This window comes from Sus scrofa, chromosome 3 (genome assembly GCF_054392235.1).
Source record: "Sus scrofa isolate SSC_HxYL_T2T_F1_AM1 chromosome 3, Sscrofa_HxYL_maternal_Yorkshire_Landrace_v2.0, whole genome shotgun sequence".
NCBI classification, from domain to species: domain Eukaryota; kingdom Metazoa; phylum Chordata; class Mammalia; order Artiodactyla; family Suidae; genus Sus; species Sus scrofa.
The window spans coordinates 8,919,627-8,941,033 of record NC_139385.1 but is presented as its reverse complement, the minus strand read 5'-3'; the positions used below and the strand labels follow the sequence as shown (position 1 = coordinate 8,941,033).

At 52.6% G+C, this 21,407-nt stretch overlaps 1 protein-coding gene across 18 annotated transcripts in view; it reads right to left on the bottom strand.

The window, feature by feature from the left end:
* COL26A1 (collagen type XXVI alpha 1 chain) overlaps positions 1-21,407 on the bottom strand; it is a 185,298-nt gene that overhangs the window by 116,658 nt on the left and 47,233 nt on the right. For all 18 annotated transcript variants that reach the window (XM_085016020.1, XM_085016016.1, XM_085016027.1 and 15 more), the window contains exon 2: positions 1,271-1,393. In XM_085016020.1, the coding sequence (XP_084872146.1) occupies positions 1,271-1,393 (123 nt within the window). The remainder of the gene's footprint in view (positions 1-1,270; positions 1,394-21,407) is intronic.

Sequence of the window (21,407 nt, the reverse complement as noted above, 5' to 3'; positions counted from 1 at the left end):
GTGAGTGTATGTCATTATCTTCATAATAATACCAAACAATAATAATTCTGGCCCAGGACAAGCTCTGCTACATCTGTGGGTCCTACTGACACAGCAGGCTGATTCTGATGTAGCTCCATGCTGCGCCCTATAGAGGGCAGCACTGTGTGGGACAGGCCCTGACTCATGGGCTCACGCTCCACTTTTGGTGATGAAAACATACCTAGCTCATGACGATCCCGTGATGGTTAATTTTATGTGTCAACTTGGTTGAGCCACAGTACCCAGATATTTGGTCAAATGTGAATGGATGTTGCTGTGAAAGTACTTCTTTAGCTGAATTAACATTAAAGCAGTAAACTCTGAGTAAAGCAGATTACCCTCCATGATACGGTAGGCCTCATCCAATCAGGAGAAGATTGACTTGCCCTGAGAAAGAGGAAACTCTACAAGCTGACTGCCTTTTGACTCCAGCTGCAATATTAAGTCTTCGCCAGGTCTCCAGCCCATTAGCCTACCCTGCAGCTTTTGGATGTGCCAGCCCCCACATGAACCAATTTCTTAAAAATCTCTCCATCTCCTACACATATCCATCCCTCTCGCGCGCGCCCGAGCACTCTCTCACTCTCGCTCTCTCTCTCCGTTATGCTTCTTGGGAAAATCCTGCCTAACACAGACCCCATGCAAAATGCCTGTTAGGGGGCAGAAAGTACTCTCCTGACACAGAAGGGAAAGGGATCTGGAGTTTGAGGAGGGTGGTCCCAGGCAGAGGTGAACAAGGGTCTTTGAAGTAGAAACCCAGGACCCGAGAGCTATGGGGAGATACTGGCGAGAGGAGCAAGGCTGTGAAAAGGGAAGGGCTTGAGGTGGGTGTGGCTTTATGGGCGGGGCAGGACTTGGTGGGCAGGTCTTGTGGTGGGTGTGGCTTAAGAGGCAGGACTTGAGGTGGGTGCGGCCTGCGAGGGGTCAGGCCTCGAGTGGGCGGGGCTTGTGGGCCATGTGTGAGGGGGCCTGGCTTGCCCCTTCAGTCCCCTCCTCTCGTTTGTCTACGGTGCTCTTCTGCTCCTCAGATACCCACTGAATCGTGAGGGTCTTTCAGCGCGGGGAGTACGTCCCTTTCATCTTCACATTCGCATACCCCCCAACACCGTACACAAAAGATGCTCCATAAATATGTGCCCGACTCTGTTTCTGAGCGTCATCCTCCCTCCCCCAGCAGCTGCTGCAAGGGTTGGACTTATCCAAGGGAACAGAAAGGCAAGGCGGAGCTGGCCAGCCCCCTGGCCTTTACCTCACGAGGTTGGCGCAGGGCCCCGGCCACCGGCAGCTCTGGTACACGCGTTGGACCACTGTCTCCGAGCCGTTCTGCACCTGGCAGGACACCGTCCGTGTCACCGTGTGATGGCACCAGTGCCTGTAGGGAGAGCAACAGCCATGTCAGTCCTGCCTGTTTCCGAGGCGCCGACTGTGGATCAAAGAGTTGTTGGGGCTGAGGAGGAACCCCTCCACAAGCCTGAGGGGCTGGTCCTCTTGGGGAAGGGGGGCGCTGAGCCCCTCTGTCCCAGTGGAAGTCAACGAGTACCCACACCCCTCAGCCATCAAGCTCCCGCCTCATTTCAGTCATCAAACATTCCGTGGGAAATCAAGTGACATGTGCTGTCCCCCTGCTAGGAAATCCCACTCTGGTGGGAAAGACAGTCCGGGAGAAAAATGGAACACACCAGAACACGAGGTCATAGGAACACGCTCAGGACGAGCACCGGGAGCAGTGGGAACCCAGCAGGGCCCCCAAACCAGGTCCTAAGAGAGGCAACCAAGCCGAGATCTGAAAGATTAATGAGTCCCAAGACCCAATGTGTGGGGGCAACGAGTGGGGACCATCTGGGCAGAGGAGAGAGCAAAGCGAGCCAGGGCAAAGACCTGTGCAATTACTGGTGGCCTGAAAACTAGAGGAAGGGGAGGAGCAAGGAGAAAAGAAGAGGCGTGGAAACTGCCAGGCTAGATGTGGGTCTTACCATGATGTCAGTGGGGGAGCCACTGAAGGACTCTGAGCAGGGGAACCCCCAGATGGGTCTCATTTTAGAAAAGCCCTTCTAGTGCCCCGTGTAAGAGCTGAGAAGGCTTGAGCTGGGGCCGCAGCGGGGAGGAGGGGACATGGGCAAAAAAATATGGTGATTGGATCAAGATGGCAGACCCCTCTCCCTCCCACCTCCACATCCTAGAAATTTAAAATCTAAAAAGAAGCCTTCACTGTGACATCAGCAAGATCATGGGAGAGGAGGTCCTTGCTCAATACCATACACACCCCCAATAATAATTAGGCAGCCATCCTCAGACAAAAATGCCTTTGTGGGAGCTTTGGGATTTTTTTGCAAACTATTTATCTGATAAGGATTAATATCCAAAATATATAAGCAACTCATAAAAGTCAATAGCAAACAAACAAATAATCCAATTAAAAAAATGGCCAAAGAATCCGAGTAGACATTTTCCTAAAGAATATACACATACAGATGGCCATACAGGTACATGAAAAGATGCTCAGCATGACCAATCGTCAGGGAAATGCAAATCAAAATAAGATATCACCTCACACTTGCTAGGATAGCTATTACCAAAGAGACTCAGGATAACGAGGGTTGTTGAAGGTGTGGAGAAAAGGGAATCTGTACAGTGTCGGTAGGAATGCAAATTGGTGCAGCCATTATGGTAGGTTCCTCAAAAACCTAAAAATAGAAATGCCATATGATCCAGGAGTCTCACATCTGGGTATACATCCAAAGGAAACAAAATCACTATCTCAAAGAAATATCTGCACCTTCGTGTTCACTGCAGCATTATTCACCATAGCCAAGGTGGAGACAACCTCCGTGTGCATCGACAGATGAATGGATAAAGAAAATGTAGTATGCATAATGGAATATTATTCAACCATAAAAAAGGAGGAAATGCTACCACTTGTGGCAACATGGATGAACCTAAAGGACATCATGCTGAGTGAATAATTCAGACACAGAAAGACAAATCTGTACAATCTCACTTGTATGTGGAATCTAAAAATGTCAAACTCAGAGAACCAGAGAGTAGAATAGTGGTTTTCAGGGGTGGGGGGGGTGGCGAGATGGGGGATGTTGGTCAAAGGATATGAACTTCTAGTTATAACATGAATAAGTTCTTGGTATCTAAAGTGCATATTGTATACTTGAAATATGCTAGAATAGCTCTTAAGTGTTCTTGCCACACACATAACAAAGGTAACTATGTGAGGTGATAGATGTGTAATATTTCACAATACATATGTAATTAAATGATCATGTAAACCTTATAAAAAAATCAAGTTGGGAGTTCCCGTCGTGGCTCAGTGGTTAGCGAATCCGACTAGGAACCATGAGGTGGCGGGTTCTATCCCTGGCCTCGATCAGTGGGTTAAGGATCCAGCGTTGCTGTAAGCTGTGGTGTAGGTTGCAGATCCATCTCGGATCCCGCGTTGCTGTGGCTCTGGCGTAGGCCGGTGGCTACAGCTCTGATTCGACCCCTAGCCTGGGAACAGCCATATGCCGCGGGAGCGGCTCAAGAAATGGCAAAAAGACAAAAAAAAAAAAAAAAAAAAAAAAAAAAATCAAGTTGTACAACTTAAACATTTTTTTAAATTTGTCAATCATCACTCAATAAAGCAGAAAATACAAGTAAATAAAAATAAGTCCCTGGAGTTCCTGTTGTAGCTTAGCAGAAACAAACCTGACCAGTGTCCATGAGGCCACAGGTTCGATCCCTGGCCTCGCGCAGTGGGTTAAGCATCCAGCGCTACTATGGCTGTGGTGTAGGTCAAAGATGCAGCTCAGATCTGGCATTGCTGTGGCTCTGGCGTAGGCTGGCAGCTATAGCTCCGATTTGACCTCTAGCCTGGGAACCTCCATGTGCCACAGGTGCGGCCCTAAAAGACGAAAAATAAAGATAAGTCCCTAATGGCACCGGAAAACAAAAAACAGTGGGCCAAATATTTTGAGGAATCCTTGGGAGACTAAAAAGCACATGGGACTAAATTGAAGGAGGAAGCAGAGCCCAAAACACACAGGGAGGAGGACTGGGACCTAAGGTGGGTGCAACATAGGAGCAGCAGATGTAGGAGGATGCAGGAGGGCCCCAGAGCTAACTGTCAGTGGACCAGAGCAGAAGGGGCCAGGCAGGTAGGACCAAGATTCCTTCCCCTGCCAGTGCCAGGCACTGAACTTACCTGTTTTGTGGCAGGTGTGGTCAGAATGGTTACCTCCAAAGCTGATGACCTCCAGGAGGAACTGGAACCCTCTCAAGGTCAAATGACCAAATTCTAGCTCACTCTCTACCTTTTGCCTTTACCACCAACCTCCCAAGAGGCAAAGCAGCAGGATGCAGAGAAACAGAGACAAGCTAAGGGAAAACCCCAAATGCCAAGATTTTCAAATTATTTGAGAAAAATGGCCAACACCCTGAAAGGCACCAACTCAACAGAGAATAAATCACACGTCAAGAAAAAAAAAAATTAATGGAGGAGTTCCCGTCGTGGTGCAGTGGTTAACGAATCCGACTAGGAACCATGAGGTTGCGGGTTCAATCCCTGGCCTTGCTCAGTGGGTTAAGGATCTGGCGTTGCCATGAGCTGTGGTGTAGGTCATAGATGCATCTCGGATCCCGCGTTGCTGTAGCTCTGGCATAGGCCAGTGGCTACAGCTCAGATTCAACCCCTAGCCTGGGAACCTCCATATGCTGCGGGAGCGGCCCTAGAAAAGGCAAAAAGACACACACACACAGAAATTAATTAAAAAAAATTAATGAAGTTCCCATTGTGTCTCAGTGGGTTATGAACCCGAGATGAGTATCCATGAGGATGCAAGTTCGATCCTTGGTCTTGCTCAATGGGTTAAGGATCTGGCATTGCCACAAGCTTCAGCGTAGGTCGTAGGTCATAGCTCGAGGATATAGCTCAATTCCTGAGTTGCTGTGGCTATGGTGTAGGCTGGTAGCTGCAGCTCAGATTCGACTCCTAGCTTGGGAACTTCCATATGCCACAAGTGCAGCCCTAAAAAGAAAATAATAATAATAATAATTTTTTAAATAAAATAAAAATAATTTTTAATGATTTTTTAAAAAAGAATATAGTGACACAACTTCCTCAAAGTTCCAAGGGGAAATATTTAGAGCCCAGAATTCTATACCCAGACAAACTTTTCTTCAAAGTTGAAGGCAAAATAAAGACCATTTCAGATGCATAAGAAATCAGAAAGTTTACAAGTCACCTTTTCTGAAAGAAGTATTAGAGGATGTATTCCAGCCAAACAAAATAAAGGACACAGGAGGACGTAGGAAAATATATTAAATATGAGAAGCAGTTATGAGCAAAGACACAATAATAACATTTAATAACAGCCTAGATCTAAAATTTAGGGTGATCTCAATATGGACGATGGCAAAGAGAGAACAGAGGAAACTAAAATTTGCTGAGATTTTCATCTTGTTTAAGGAAGAAGATAGAAACTGTGCAACTTTAGATGTAGTAGAAAAATATGCAATTAAATATTTTTCAATTTTAAGATAAATACTAAGAAGTATAGGAAGAGGACATAAAACTGACAACTCATGAAAGAAAAAAGTAAAACAAAGAAAATTTAATTAACCCAACAAAACCCTAGAAAAACAAAAAAGTAACAACAGAAAACACAGTAATTAGGAGTTCCCCTCGTGGCTCAGTGGTTATCGAACCTGACTGCCATCCATGAGGACGCAGGTTTGATCTCTGGCCTTGTTTATTGGGTTAAGGATCCAGTGTTGCCGTGAGCTGTGGTGTAGGTCACAGATGTGGCTCGGATCCCAAGTTGCTGTGGCCCTGGCTTAGGTTGGTGGCTACAGCTCTGACTGGGCCCCTAGCCTGGGAACCTCCATATGCCACAGGGGCGGCCCTAGAAAGGCAGAAAGACCAAAAAAAAAAAAAAAAAAAAAAAAGCCCACCATACCAAAAAGGGGAAGAAAGGAATTAACAAAGATGGAAGCAGAAATTCATTTACTTGAAAAAGTGAATCAACAAAAGCAAACACAGGTTTAAAAAATCAAATAGACAAAATTTAGACAATTCTTAATGAGGCGAAACAAAGGCATAAGTAGACATTAAGAACAAGAAAAATTATCTCTGAGATTGGAAATTATAAATAAATATTCTATCTGATCTTACATCAAAAATTTTCAAAATCTTTACAAGCAGACAATTTTCTAGGAAAATATATATTACCAATGTTGGCACAGTCAAAAATACTGTGGAAGAACGTGAAAAAGCAGTCAAAAGTCAATCCCTCTCCCCAAAGGCACCAGGACAGCTGATTCTGCACCTGCCTCCTGTGTGACTTGAGCAAAGTGATATCCCCTTTCTGAGTCTCGGTCAGACAAAAAATGCTGCCTCTCAAGGTTATTGCGAGGACTCAATGAGCAGATCCAGGTTAGTGGTATGTGAAGCACATGGCACTGCTGACCCTAAAGTGTCATTATCAATTATCTGGCTACTGAAACCCCACAAGGTTCATAATAGTGTAAGGATTGTCCTTCCTACTTTGCAGATGGGAAAAGAAGTAGTGGGAGATGAAACCTCGCTGCTCATGCCTCAAATGTGAGGCTGGGCTGAAAGGGAAGCCAGCCTTCCTGCCCAGGGGACAGCAGGGTCCCATCTCTACAATATGAACCACGTCCTCTGCCAGGGACCCTGGGTCTGGACCCTTCCTCCATGTCTACCCAGGAGCATCAGCACCATCTCGGGCATTCAGCGTGACTCCCTTCAGGATGGTCCACTGTCCAGCTGAAGGACCATAGTCCACTCCTGATGGTCTGGAACAGATGGAGTCCAGCTTCCTCTGGGTCAGAGCTTTCTATTACAGGGAAATGAACTATGAACTGGAAAACATTATCAAATGCCTCAATTCATCATCTCCAGACATTTGATCTTTTCATGGGCTGTAAATGGCTTCCCCAAATCAAAACTTGGCCACAAACTACAAAGAAGGAAGGCAGAGAGAAGGAAAATGGGCTCTGGGCCTTTTCAGATGGAATTCCAAACCCTGTTCACCCCCAGGCACCCATGGCTTTGGGGACTCTTGTTGTCAGGCACTCTGCTCCCATGTGGGGTCCCTCTTAGGGTCTCTGTATCCTGAGCATCATGTCTTCTGTTGGGTGGGTGGTGTCGTACCACCACCCACCCTCACCATCACCCCACCCTTGCCCATGGGGTGACAGAGGTGGGTGAACAAGGCTGTGAGGGCTACAGAATAACTTCACCCAGAGACCAGCTTGGCAGGAGAAATGTGTCCCCTTCTGTGACCCTCCTGGGAGGCCTGGCCCAGGAGGCACAGAATTTGGGGGTGGCAGAGCTGGTCTTCAAACTGCCTAGGAAGTGAGGGTGCCATCAACAGTCTTCATCAGGATGAGAGGGGCCTGGCATCATTTGGGGACCTCATCTCAGCAACATCTTCATCACCTCCCCACCCCCGCCCTCCCCAGTTGAGCACTCGGATCCAGGATGGGAAACTCATTCCAGCCCCTGGGGGCAGATCTGCTCCCCTCCAGGAACATTTTCTTGCAGGGAGAAGTCCACTGACTTGGCCCTGCTCCACCAGGCCTGGGGGCTGCTCCCACAGCAGCTTTCGCCACACTAAGTGTTTGGCTCCATGGCTTGGTTGCGTCATGAAATCCCTAATTTAGAATCCTTTGGGAAAACAAGTGCTAAGTGGCTTTGGAACATCATGTCACGATGAAAAGGAGGGGTCTTCAGGACACCCCCAGCCCATGGCCACCTCCGAGCACAACTAACCAACCCATCCCCAACACTGCTTCCACTCGGGGAGATGCCACAGCAGCAGCCCGCCTCTCCTTAACCCAGGGACCCCCCTCTTCTAGCACTGCCCCCAGCCCCTGTTCTATCTGAGCTTGGCTTTGAGACCTCATCTCGCCTTCCCCTCCACCCCAGGACCTGAGCCTGAACAAGCCTAAAGGCTTTGACAGTGCCCTCCCTCTCCGTGAGGACGCACAGTCTGTCCCCATGTCCTTGTCCAGTGCTCTGCGCCACTCCAATGCGGCATCACCTTGATGCTTCCTCCTGAACCCCAGCACCTGTGCCCCATGTGCATGGACACACACCATCATAGCCCTTGGGACACCGCAGGGCACACCATTTCAATCTGTCCACAACTGAGCCCGTCACTAGGCAACTCCTTCTCGCTCCATCTCGGGGACCAGCGCCACTAAGTCCCCAGCTCCCTGACCCAGAATCCCCAGGGGCAAAGCAGCCCAGACTGCACATTCTCCGTCCCTCACTCTCCACGGCTGATCAGGCCCCACAGCTGGCAAGTCCTGCTGGCACCCAGACCCTGGTCCCAGTGTTCTGACTCAGCCCCTCCCCTGCTGGTCTGCTGGCCTCCCGCCCCGTCGCCCTGCAGTCTCCTCTAGCTGCCACCAGAGGGCGCGCCCCAAACCACCCATCTGGCCCTGTCACCTCCCCTCAGAAAATCCTTTTTTAGCTCCCATCTCCCACAGTTCCCACCCAGCTCCTCGGTGTCACCTCCAACCAAGCTCCATCTTGCCATTTACCCTGTTACTTTGTCCTCCCTGGCACGCCATCCCCCCCTTCTTTTGTTCAGCCAACTCTTACCCTACCAGTTTCCACTCAAGCTACACCCCCTTCTGGAAGCCCTCCCTGACACTTTGGCCAGGAAAGGACCCCCACATAGTGCTCCACAGTGCACCCCGCAGGCCTCTACCTCAGCCCTCATCGCACCTGAAGACCACAGGCTCGCGTGGACAGGGCTCAGAGCAGGCCCCGTAAAGGTGTACTCACCTGATCCCAAGCCCCACATCCTAAGGGACCTCCTTCTGTCCGCATTCACTCCCTTGCCAAAAACTGCTTCTCAGGGTCCGCTCCTGTGGCCACAGCCACTCACCATGAGGGTGGGGCTGTCCAGTCTCAAGCCCACCTCCACCTGGCATGCACCCTGCCTGACCCCTGGAAAGCCCAGTTTGGGGGTGTTTGCCTGCCATCTGGTTCAAGAAGCTCTATGAGAACTGAGTGTGAAACCTAAAGGCCGTGGCTAAATAGATGGACGATTCGAGCGACACCAGTGCACAGCTGTGACACAGAGCCCGCCGGGCCCAGGCTGGTCCTCAGAGAGATGCAGGTAGAGGAGCCAGATCCAGCCCCTCCCAGGTCGGACAGCACAACCTCGGCGCAGAGTCAGCCCGCCCGGGGTCCTAAACACACAGACCCTCTCCTCCGAGCAGAGTCAGGCCCAGAACCCCAGGACCCACTTTATGGCTGGCATGGCAGTTTCACGCGCTGTTACAGGCTGAATTGTGCCCCCTCCCCCATTCACATCTTGAAGCCTTAACCCCAGTTAGCTCAAAATCTGACTCTGTTTGGAGATGGAGTCTTCAAAGAAATCATTACATTAAAGTGAGGTCCTTAGAATGGGGTTTGATCCAACATGACTGGTGCCTTTATAAAAAGAGGACACTTGGATGCAAATATGTACAGAGGGAAGATGACAGAAGACACAGGGAGAGGAGGCCGTCTGAGAGGCCTCGGGAGAAAGCACCCTTGCCAGTACCTTGATCTTGAACCTCTAGCCTCCAGAACTTAATTTCTTCTGTTTCAGCTGCCCCGTGTGTGGTGCTTTGTAATGGCAGTGCTAGGAAACTCACACACACACACACACACATACACGTACATGCACACACACATCTAGTTTAATCTTCTCAATTCTCAGGTAGGAATTCTCCAGAGAAAGAACAAGACTTCAGGGGAGACTCAAGGTTACAGAGGGCTCAGTGGTCAGTTGAGGTCTTGAAGCTCAGCCATCTAATTCCCATCCCCTTGCTGCATCCACCCGGCCAGTGAGGAGAGCAGAGTCCTCCCCAGGCCCTGAGGCACCCTCAGGGACCACCTCACACGAGAAATAGCAAGCAGAGGGGATGGCCCCCACTTCAGGTGTGAAACCGCTGGAACAACTGCTGCAGGCAGTTCAGGTCACAGCAGGACTCACGGGGTGGACCCTGAGCAGGTCCTGTCCCCTACCCCCTCTTCTCTGAGGCTCCAGAAATCAGACCACCTCCCATTCAGCCTCAAATGACCCTGGGCAGGCAGGACTGCTGTGACTCCAGTTTGCCAGGTGAGGAAACCATGCATGTCCAAGGCCACCAATCACGTCAACAGACAACCCAGATTCAAGCCCAGCCCTTAGCCACTTGGCCGCCCCACCAGACTGACTTGGAGCTCACCCTGAGTGCCTGGGTTTGGCATACGGTGGTCTCTCCACCAGAGGCCGTGCCGCAGACCATGATGGAGGCAGCCCGGCTGCTGATGGAAACTGCGGAAGACCAGGAGCTGGCAGACGCAGGGGCCTGGGTCTTGGGAGGGAGCTGGGATCCAAGCGAGATCTCCCAGCCCAGAGCCAGGAGCCAACTCTAACAAGATGAAACATGACCAGGCAAATGTGGAGTCCGGCACTGCAGCCCCCAGGCCCAGCGGACAAACCCCAGATGGGGCTCAATGGTTCTCGCCAACAATAAGTTCACTGTGAGTCAGCGGCGTGTGCTGCCTCCAGAAAGAAAAGGCAACCTCAGGCCGTCCCGATAGCAGGATAACGTCAAGAACATCCCCATGCCCTCTGCACCAGCCCACAGGGGGTGACCCTGGGCTGTGCCACCCAGATCCCCCTCAATGAAGGGCCTTTACTCCCAGCTGCCAACAACGCTGTGGGCAGGGATCATGCAGCCTCAGCCACCCAGAACTGCCTCGCCCAAGGCCTGGCTCTTCCCAGGGCAGCCCCCTTCCAGGGTCTGGTCCATGCGCTAGATGAAAGCCCAGCCATATCGACCTTGGGACCACTCGAAGGGCCACTGGGGGTGCAGATCCCCCTGTGAGGTCGCTGGGAGCTGTCATGGGGCCCACATCACAGCTCAACTTCTTCTAACTCCTGCTTCTGTCCCCTCGCTTCCACCAGCAACAATCCCAAGAGCTGCCCCCCATATACATCCACCCTCTTGGACCCCATCTCAGAATCTGCCTCCTGGGGCACCAGATGGTGTCTGCCATGACCCCAACAGGAAAAGGAACAAACTGAGAGCCAGTGCACGGGGAGGAACAGGCTGCAGCCATTGTCCTGTGAGCAGGCGATGACAGGGTTGGGAGGCCGGCCGCAGAGCAGTAAGTATCTGTGGGGAGAGGGCGGGTCTCAAGCCCAGGATCTGGTGAGGTGACGGGGAGGCTCTGGGCCCCTCGGATTCGCATTTGCCGTCTCCAGCAGGTGAGGCCCGTCACAAAGGATCATTCAGACATATTCAGCTGCACCGACCAAAAGTAAGCTGAAGGCCATGATGGGGGAGGCCATGGGCTCACAGGGCCACAGAGGCCCCGGGGTCAGGTCAGAACGGGAAGTCCACCAGGAGGCAGACGTCCACTCAAGCCAGGGAGGTGCTTGCTCCCCGGGTTGGGCTGGGGGGCGGCCATGGGTGCGATGAGCTGCCCACACGGCTGTAGTGGGTGCCCCGTCCTGGGAGGGGATGGGTGAGCCAAGGCAGGACACCCCCACAGTGGGTGGAGGGTGAAGATACACAGTCAGCCCTCAAGGAGCTTGGAGACTCGCCCTGTTGGGAAAGCGGAGGTGAGACATGGAAGGGTTTTAAATGAGAGGGGAACCCAGCCGGGGGGGGTTCCAGGAGGACCCTCTGGTGGCAGGGGTGGGGTGGCAGAGGCCAGAGGCTGAACCCATCCCAGATAAAGGGATGCCATCCATGAAATCCTTTGCAGCGGAGCCCCATGGACGCCTCTTGACGTGGTCTTTACCGCCTGGGTCCCCAGGGGGCCACCCATGGACCAGCACGCGGGGTCCCCCCAGAGTAAGCGTGTCTGCAGCTGACGCGTCTCTCCATCTCTCATCTCTACGTCCAGCTAAACCACTGGCCACAGTGAAGGTTTTGTTTATCTAAGGATAACTGAGTGTATGTTACACAGAGGCCTCACGGGCTTTTGGGGCACAAAACCTGGTAGGAGTGTTTGGATAAGCAGACAGATTTGCCTGCATCCCCTCACGATCGTTTTTACTGGAACTGTCTGTTTCGAGGCAACATGGGGAGGAATTAAAGTACAGTGAAGGGCACTGATGTTCAGAGGGAAAGGATGCTGATGGGAAAGCCCTGCGGCAAATGACCAAAGCTTTCTGTGGAAAAGGAGGGCGACGGCATGGTCTCCAGGGTCCCGGACTGAGGCTTCGAGGGAGAGTGTGGATTCGTGGGGGGAGGGGGCTGGAGACCCGCAGACCCCAGGGAGCACGGCCGTGCCTCCGGCTCCCTCCCACTTCATCATCGTCTGTGCTCATCCTCCAGCACCTTCCACAGCGGGGATCTCCCGAGCCCCAGTCCCCCGCCCCCCACCTGAGAGGAGGCTGGAAAGAGCCCTGCGCGGAACATCGGCTACTTCAGGATTGAATTTCCCATTCACAGAGGGGCAGCTGAGGGAGTATATGATTTAGCCGAACAGACCGTGTGGTTTTCAGCGTTTTGATATTGATCCACATCTCCTCCCCTGAACGGGAATGCCAGAGTCGACACGTTGTGAGGAGATGGGGCCAAATGCCTTTCCAGGGGATCAGCCTTCCTGCACAGGTTTGGGGGGGGGGGGGGCACGTGCTGAAATGCTGTCTGGCTGCTTTTCCCGAGCACCCACTACGAGTCAGTAAGGTGCTCTGCATTTGTTCTGAAGCCGCCAGCGGTCCTCGGTGTCCACGATGCATCAGGATGCATTTGGCCCGCAGGTGACCTCTGCAGAAAGCGTTCTTACAAGGTAAGAACGACTGCCATCACTATGTTATGGAATAAGAAAGAGAACAGGCTGAGTGACTTTCTCTCAAAAGAAAAATACGTGCTTAGAGACGGAGTTGGTCAACATGCTGTTTTGAGCTGCTCCCTTCTTCGCAGACCACACTCTGAGTACCACTGATGCGAATGGCCTCCTCTCCCAGTTCTGTCTCCTGGGATGGAAAGAATCCCTGACCGGTCCAGCTCCTCCAATCACACCAGGCCCCAGCAGGCCTCGTTGCTTTGGGTCAGATGCTCTAGGCTGCTGTGGGGTGGGGCAGGTCATATGGTACAAAACAAGGGGCTTAGGGCCCCTGCAGCAGGCTCTCTGGGGGACTGTGTCCTTTAGAACAGACCGCAAGACAGGCAGGCCCAAGCAGACCTCTCATAGATGACACAAATGTCCCCAACAGTCATCTCCTTCTCTGCCTCCCTTACCAACAGACCCCTGGGTTTCTTCAGACTCTGGGTATCAGTAAGGACAAGAAAGGCGGGCAAAATCATAATCTCACTGGTTGAGATGCAGGCACATTCACCTAGTTCTGGTTAATGATAAGCAAGAGGAAGTTGGCTAAGGGACTTCTAGAAAACACTATCCCCTCTGGGGAAGAGGGAGGTGCAAGAAGAGAAACTTGGCCTTATTTCTAGATGCAGTGGATAAGGATGTGATGCCTGGAGCTTTGGCAGCCACCTTAGAGTGATGAGTGAAAACAGCCTGGGGAAGGCAGAGAAAAAAGCAAGGTCCTTGATTGTGTGATACCGCCAAATCAGCCAACTCCGGAGATGCCCACTTCTTAATATGTGAGATATAACATGACCTCGTTTGAACCCACATCAGTAGCATTTTTACGAATCACATCTAAAAGTATCCTAATTGAAACAACATGCTTTCAAACAGTACTGTCAAGGCATAAGAACTTGGGACCAGGAAGCCTAGTCTGTGTCCTCCTTGCACCTCTTACCACCCAAATGGCCTTAGGCAAATCTCAACTTCAGAGCCCCAGTTTCCTCATCTGCAAAATGGGAGCCCACCTTCCAAGGGCTGCCAGAAGTCTCAAGAGCAATAACATCTCTATGAATTTAACTTGTGGACTGCAAACCTCTAGGGAGGTAATAGGTGCTACTATTAAAGTATAAATGATTTTACTTTATAATGAAAATATAATCATAACCCTGAATGAGCTGGATCTTGTCTGAAACAAAAGAACACTTTGCCTGTTGGTACTCTTTACTCTTATGGGAGCTGCAATTTTTTTTTTCTCCACTAGATGAAGGGCGGTCTCAGACACTGCACCTGGATCTGTGAGGGTCAGACCTCTCTAGGCTTGACCGGCCCCGTGGTTCGAGGTTTTAGGATCCTTGGGATGCAAATGTTTCCCTTCCATAAATGTCAGCAGAGCACGTGCCCCCAAGACCCCCATGGCTGACTGCTCACCACCAGGGTGCGGGCTCTGCATGGCGGGACACAGGGACCTCACCCTCCCATCCCACACATGGTCCTGGAGCCCCCACCTCACACAAGACCTCAAGACTAGCCGTGTGGCCCCACGCGTTCTGGGATGTGGACGGTGCCTGGGGCGGGGGTGGGTCAGGAGAGGCAGGCTCCAGTTCCAGCTGAAAGGCCTTCATGCCGCCTGAGTCTCCGTTGCCTCCTCTATAAAATGGGAATAATAACACGCAGCCTGGGGGCCACAAAAATAAATGAACGTATAAGCAGGCTGTCACTTGTCAAGGAACATCAGTGGCAGTTATTGCCGTGGTTATTACTGTCATCAGGTACAGCCAAGGGCCACACAGGGAACTGCTGGGCAGGGAGGTGCAACTCACTGGACACTCCCCGGAGGGCCCAGCCCCTTGGAAATCGAAGAATCTCTGCTACAACGTTCAATGAGGGGACACATGGAAAGGCCACCATTCTTAAGCTCCCATCCCTGCAAATATGCTGGAAGTTTCTCCCACTTGGTCAGAATTTTGTTCAGATATATTTTCTGGACACCGTCTTGCTCCGGGCTTGGATGAAGGATTATGAAAGCGCATCACCACGAGGGGCCTGCAGAGATCATCTTGTCCCAACCCCCTCTCTTTTCAGGTGAGAAAGGAAGGGAAGGAACCAAGGTGGATGGCAAGCTGGTGGCAGAGCTGGGACAAAAGCCAGGACTCCTGTTTTTAATTTTCTCCCATCCTCCTGCAATCAGCGGGGAGAGTGGTTCCCAGTGTTCACTTGAGGGGAAAAAAAAAAAACACACACAGATAAGAATCTGAGGAATGTGACGGCTGAAAGGGACTGACTGTGGAATTTGGCATTTGATACCCGCAGAGGCTCACACACAATTACGACCAAGCGAGTCTCCGGTGAGCAGAACACCTTCTGGGCCTGCATCCCCTTCCAAAGGAACGGGGTTCCTGCTCTAAACACCGGGCTCCGCTCGGTGGCCCATGACACTCTGGAAGCCCCAGCTGTCTGAGCCTCTAAGGAATTCCTCAATTCCCCGGCAAAAGGCAGAATCCCAGAGAAGGAACGCAACATTCCAGGTTAAATCCTGCCATCTGCCAAGTCTGCCTCTTCCTCGGAATCACCACTTCTCAAATCCGCCTTTGATTCCTACCTCTTACTGGTCTCTTGAACCAGCACAAATCACCAGGGGCTCCCTAAACTCCCCCCACAGCAGGTAGCAGGGAAACTCTGGTTAAACACTGGTGGACCTGGCGCTTTCCATCTGAGATGAGCCAGTGGGTTCCAGAGGTCTCCTCACAAGAGCTTCCAGAGCCCTGGATGGGGGGCCCAGCTACAGGAATTGCTGTGTGAACTTGTACAGGTCCCGGTTTGGGCCTCTGCCTCCTCCTCAGTAGCAGATGGAAGAGACAAGGCAGCATCAGAGCCAGGGGACATTGTTTTTCTTTTTAGGGCCATACCCATGGCATATGGAAGTTCCCAGGCCAGGGGTGGAATCGGAGCTGCAGCCGCCAGCCTACACCACAGTCACAGCAACACAGGATCCATGACCTACACCTGAGCTCATGGCAATGCCGGATCCTTAACACACTGGGCGAGGCCAGGGATCGAACCCACATCCTCATGGATACTAATCGGGTCCTTAACCCACTGAGCCATGACGGGAACTTCAGAGCTGGGGACAATTATAGAGGCCGACACTGTCACCTCAGCAGAAGGGCCCAAGCAACACTGTCGCTCACCCACAAGTCAGACAATTGGGAACCCAGACTGGCCGAGCGAGTGACCCCATCCTCCAGCGGGCGGGGGCCAGGCTTCTACTGCCCACGGGGCTGGTGGTGTTGGGCACTACCATCTCCAGGCAGGCAGTTCTGCAAACCCCTAGGTCTGCAAAATTGTCCCTGCGCTAGGGGCTCAGTGAGAATACCCAGCAAGGCAGAGCCACCCGTGTGGGGCACGTCAGGTGTGACGTGAGCTGCTTTCTACCTGCCCCATCTAACTGCCAGTTTCCAGAGCGCAGACACCCTGGGCTCCTGAGGGCAGTTCTCAGCCATTTGACAGTCACATTTATTAAGCCCTTGGTAGGCACCAGCCTCTGATATGGTTACAGGCTAAGAGAGCAGAATGGAGACCTGCCATCTGGGAGAAGGAGACAAAGGATGCAAAGAACCCCAGAACCAGGAGGCAGGTGATGAGAACAGGTGAGGACCAGGGATGCTGGGGGATCCCTGAGGAGGGGAAGCCTGGCTCTGCCAGGACGGACAGAAGGTCAACTCCATCCTGCGCAAGGCACTCAGACCCCCAGAGCCACTCCCCTCCTGGTCTCTCATGGAGGGCCCTCCATGCTGGCAGCAGCGCAGTCCTCCCTGGTCCCCCACCAGGGTGCTCTGACGACATCCCCGCCCCTCCTCTCCCCCCGCCACCCACAGATGTCCCACTGCCGTCCACTGAGAACGCCACGTCCACACACACACCCTCCCCCGGCCTCGTCCCCAGCCACCTCTGGGCTTCCCCGGCTGAGTCCCTCCTCCCATGCAGAAACAGGCAGCCTCTCGGCAGCTCACCTGGGATCCGAGGCCCAGCCAGGTGTCCCTGCACCTCCCAACCCCATGTCGTCCATCCATGCTCTCATGTCCGCTCTCCACTGGAGCTCACTCCAGCCATCCGCATGCTCCAGGCTGTCGCCTCAAATCTGGGTCCCCACGCCCAGGATTCATCCTGGTGTCTCCTCCTCTTCTTCGGGGCCACGGTTCTCAAAAGAGGAGCCCACATGCCCAGGCCTCAGCCCCTGTCTCCCAGGTGTCCCCTCCCTACTCCCTGAGCCCCGTCAACCCCTCCTCCTCCCTCTCTGAGCCTCCTCTAGACACTGGGGTCCCCCAGGTCCCATGACCCCTCTCCCGCTATGCCCGTCTTGAGGGAGCTCGTCCACTCCAGACCTCTACCAGGAAGGCCCCTGGACACCTTCTCCAGGACAACTGGCACATACCCGTCCCCAGGCTCAAATGCAAATACAGCGTCTCACACACCAAACCAGCCCCCTGTCCCCCTCAACCCTTGGCCCTGGCATCTCCTCTCAGCCCCTCGCCTGCACTGCACCAGGCTTTATGCTGGCTCCTTAGCACCCACTGGGCCCCTGCCTCCCCGTCTCGCTCCTGCTGCCCTTGACCCCAGCCTCACAGGTCCCTCCCAGGACACACAAAATCCTGCTTCCTCCAGGCCCCCCCAACTGGCGGAGGGAAGGGACCAGGGCACACTTGATTCCGTGCACCCTCAACATCCAGCATCAGCCTTACTCCCAGTCCGGGCCAAGGACCGTTCATGAGGAGGACGGGCATTTGCAGATGTCTGAAAGCTCTAGAACTGCCAGAGAGCTGCTGTGTGGAGCTGGAGTGGCCCTGGGGTCCAGCCTTGGCCTGAGGTTAGGAGATGCCTCAGAGCAGTTTTTAAGCAAGGGCAGGATGTGAACACAGCTAGGTTCCGGAAGGTTTTCTCCAGCAGCCCCTGCATGTGCGACCCCAGAGAAGCCTGGTCAGAGGCAGTTCCTGGCTGCGCTTTGCTGTCGGCTGTGACTGAAGGCAGATGTCCCCTCAGCCGGGCAGCCCACCTGCCCCTCACCTTTCCCCCCTCTCATCTGGCTGCTTCGCCCAAGACCTCCAGGCACCGCGGGGCGGCCACAAGAAAGATACGAAATCACCGGGGAGCAAAGGCCCCGCTTGCTCTTTCAAGTCCTTGCTTTGTTTCTGCACAGCCATTGTCCCTCCAATCCCGCTGATTAAAGGGCTTTCCTCCCAGGCACGCCCGCAGACAGGCGAGTCCCACACAGCAACCCAGAAGGGCCCTTCGTCGGCACCTCGTCCATCCCAGAAGCCAGGGCCGGCCCGGCTCAGGCGCTCCTATTTGTGGGTTTCGCCATGGGATCAAGACAGAAAATTAAATCCATCACAAGCCGCAGAACGCTCTGAACCAGCCCACCCAACGGTCACACGAGAAAAAGCTGCCAACTAATGACTTGCAGTTTTCCTACTAGAAAGGTTTCTTTTAATCAGGGCTGTGGCGGGCTTGCTGAGCTTTTGGTTAGAATTCTTGGGGATAAGGGTTTCTCCCTTCCAGTAGAGACCTCACAGCAGGACACTGGGAACATGTGACAGTGAGACCTGGAACCCTGCTTTTTTTTAATCCTTAAACCATTTCACTGAGGTAAGACTGACACATCAAAAGCTGTACATATTTAATGGATACAACTTGATGAATTCAGAGGTAAATGTACTCTAGTGAAACGACCCCTACAATCTATGCCACAGACAAACCCACATAACCTTTATTATTATTATTACTTTGTGATAAAAACGCTTAACATAAGATCTACTATCTTAGCAATTTTTTGGGGGGGATTGGACCCACGCATATGGAAGTTCCCCAGCTAGAGGTGGAATCAGAGCTGTAGACGCCGGCCTACACCACAGCCACAGCAATGCGGGATCCGAGCCAAGCCTGCAACCTACACCACAACACCAGATCCTTAACCCAAGGAGCAAGGCCAGGAATGGAACCTGAGTCCTCATGGATACCGGTCGGGTTCATTACCGCTGAGCTACCACAGGAACGCTCCTCTTAACAAATTTGTAAGCATACAGTACAGTATTGCTAACTATGGGTCTATGCCATATAGACCTCTAGGAATCATTCATCTGGCATAACTGAAGCTTCGTACCCTGTGACTAACACCTCCCTGATTGCCCCTCCTCCCAAGATTCCACTCTCTGTGTCTATAAATTCAACTCTCTTAGAGCCCCTTCTGTGAGTAGGGTCATACAGGAGTGGTCCTTCTGTACTTGGCCTATTTCATTTAGTATACTGTCCTCCAGATCCATCCATGTTGTCACAAATGGCAGGGTTTCCTTCTTTTTCAAGGCTGAATAATATTCCATTGCACATAAACAGCACATTTTCTTTATCCATTCATCCACTGATGGGAAGAAACCTGCTTTAGGTGACAGAAAGTTCCAGCAAGAGCTGAAAAGACCAGAAGGTCTTCTGCTCCCTGATCCTCAGGGTCTTGGGGTCAGGACATGGATGCTGTGACCATCCTCCAGATGAATAGACTGCAGTTCAGAGAGGGGGCATGGGGGAGTTCCCATCGTGGCTCAGTGGTTAACGAATCCAACTAGGAACCATGAGGTTGCAGGTTCAATCCCTGGCCTTGCTCAGTGGGCTAAGGATCTGGCATTGCCATGAGCTGTGGTGTGAGTCACAGATGTGGCTCAGATCCCACGTTGCTGCAGCTACCAGCTTTGATTGGACCTCTAGCCTGGGACTCTCCATGTGCCACAGGTGCAGCCATAGAAAAGACAAAAAAAAAACAAAACAGAGGAGGGCAGGGGGCATCAATTTGCTAGGACTGCTGTAACAAATGAGCTCCAACGGAGTGATGGACAATGACGGGTATTAGTTATCTTACAGCTCTGGAGGCCAAAGTCCAAAATCAGTCTGACTGAGCTGGAGTTGAGGTGTCACCGGGACTGATGTTCAGCGGGGCTGGTTCCCACCGGAGGCTCTAGAGGAGAATCTGTTTGGAGTCGTTTCCAGCTTCTGGAGGCGGCCCACGCACCCTGGCTCGAGGCCCCTTCCTCACATGACTCCTACCTCTCTTTTCCATGGTCACAACCACCCTCCTGCCCACCTCGTAGGAGGGTCCCGTGATTGGCGTGTGCACAACTGGAGAAACCAGGACCAGCCCCCATCTCAGTGTTTTTAGTCATATCTGCAAAATCGCTTCAATCAAGTAAGGGAACAGAGTCACGGACACGGACTCCGGGGATTAGGAAAGGGACAACTCTGGGGCCCATTATTCCACCTCCAACCCAGGGCTGGCCTGAGGTCACACAGCTGGGTGGTGGCCACACTGTGCCTGGGGAGAAGGAGCCGTTCAGCCAAGTGGAAACTGGGTTACAGACCTCTGCCACCTTTTCAGGGTTCCTGGACGTGACCATGAGCCTGATTTTTGGAAACCTGGTCCCTAGTTAATATTCTAGGAACTGCAACAAGTAGGATAGACGCTGTCTCTGTGCCCTAAGGCCTCTAGAACTGGGTCCAAATGCAGTCATCGCTCCTCCCCCAGAGGGCCTGGGAGAAGACCTACGGAGGGCTGCCCAGGAGGATGGAGCTCCCCTTTCCTCCCCAGGTCTCCTGGGTCCAACTGTCACTCAACAGGACCTGTACTGACACATACCCAGGACACCCAGGGTCTGGGGGTGGGTCACGGCCCCTGCACAGGACGAATTCACAGCCTGGACCAAGTCAGACCATCAGAAAAGTAAACAACAGGAGTTCCCATCGTGGCGTAGTGGTTAACGAATCCAACTAGGAACCATGAGGTTGCGGGTTCGATCCCTGCCCTTGCTCAGTGGGTTAATGATCCGGCGTTGCCGTGAGCTGTGGTGTAGGTTGCAGACGCGGCTCGGATCCTGCGTTGCTGTGGCTCTGGCACAGGCTGGAGGCTACGGCTCCAATTGGACCCCTAGCCTGGGAACCTCCATATGCCGCGGGAGCAGCCCAAGAAATGGCAAAAAGACAAAAAAATAAAAATAAAAAAGTAAAATAAAATAAAATTGTATCAACAGAAATATTAAGAAAAAAAGAAAAGAAAAAAAGAAAAGTAAACAACAACCAGAATTGTCACCAGGCCCCAGAAGTTCCAGCAAAAAGGGGGTGACCCACAGCCCCCAGCACAGTGCCACCTGTGCTTGTGTAGAAGCAAACTCCCAGGACCAGAGACCCTCCCATCTTGTACTGGAACTGGACCCCCGAACAGGCAAACAAGCCTCTTTTCTTTGCCATCTGCTCCAACTCTGAGGGCTGGGGCCCTCCCCGCCCCCATCTCCTTCCGCTGCCCCAGCCCCCATGTGGCTTCTATTTCCACCACCAGGCAGCACCAACCTCTGCACAGAAGGCTTTCGTTAGCAGGTCAGGCCGGAGAGGCAGGGTGAGGGCAAAGGGCAGAGGCCAAAGAGGAGACCGAGGGAGAGGATGCCCTCGGAGGGAACCTGAAGCCCTTCAAGGAGGAGAGCACAGAGGAGGAGAGAGGGGGAACAGGGGAGGAGAGAGGGCAGAGAAG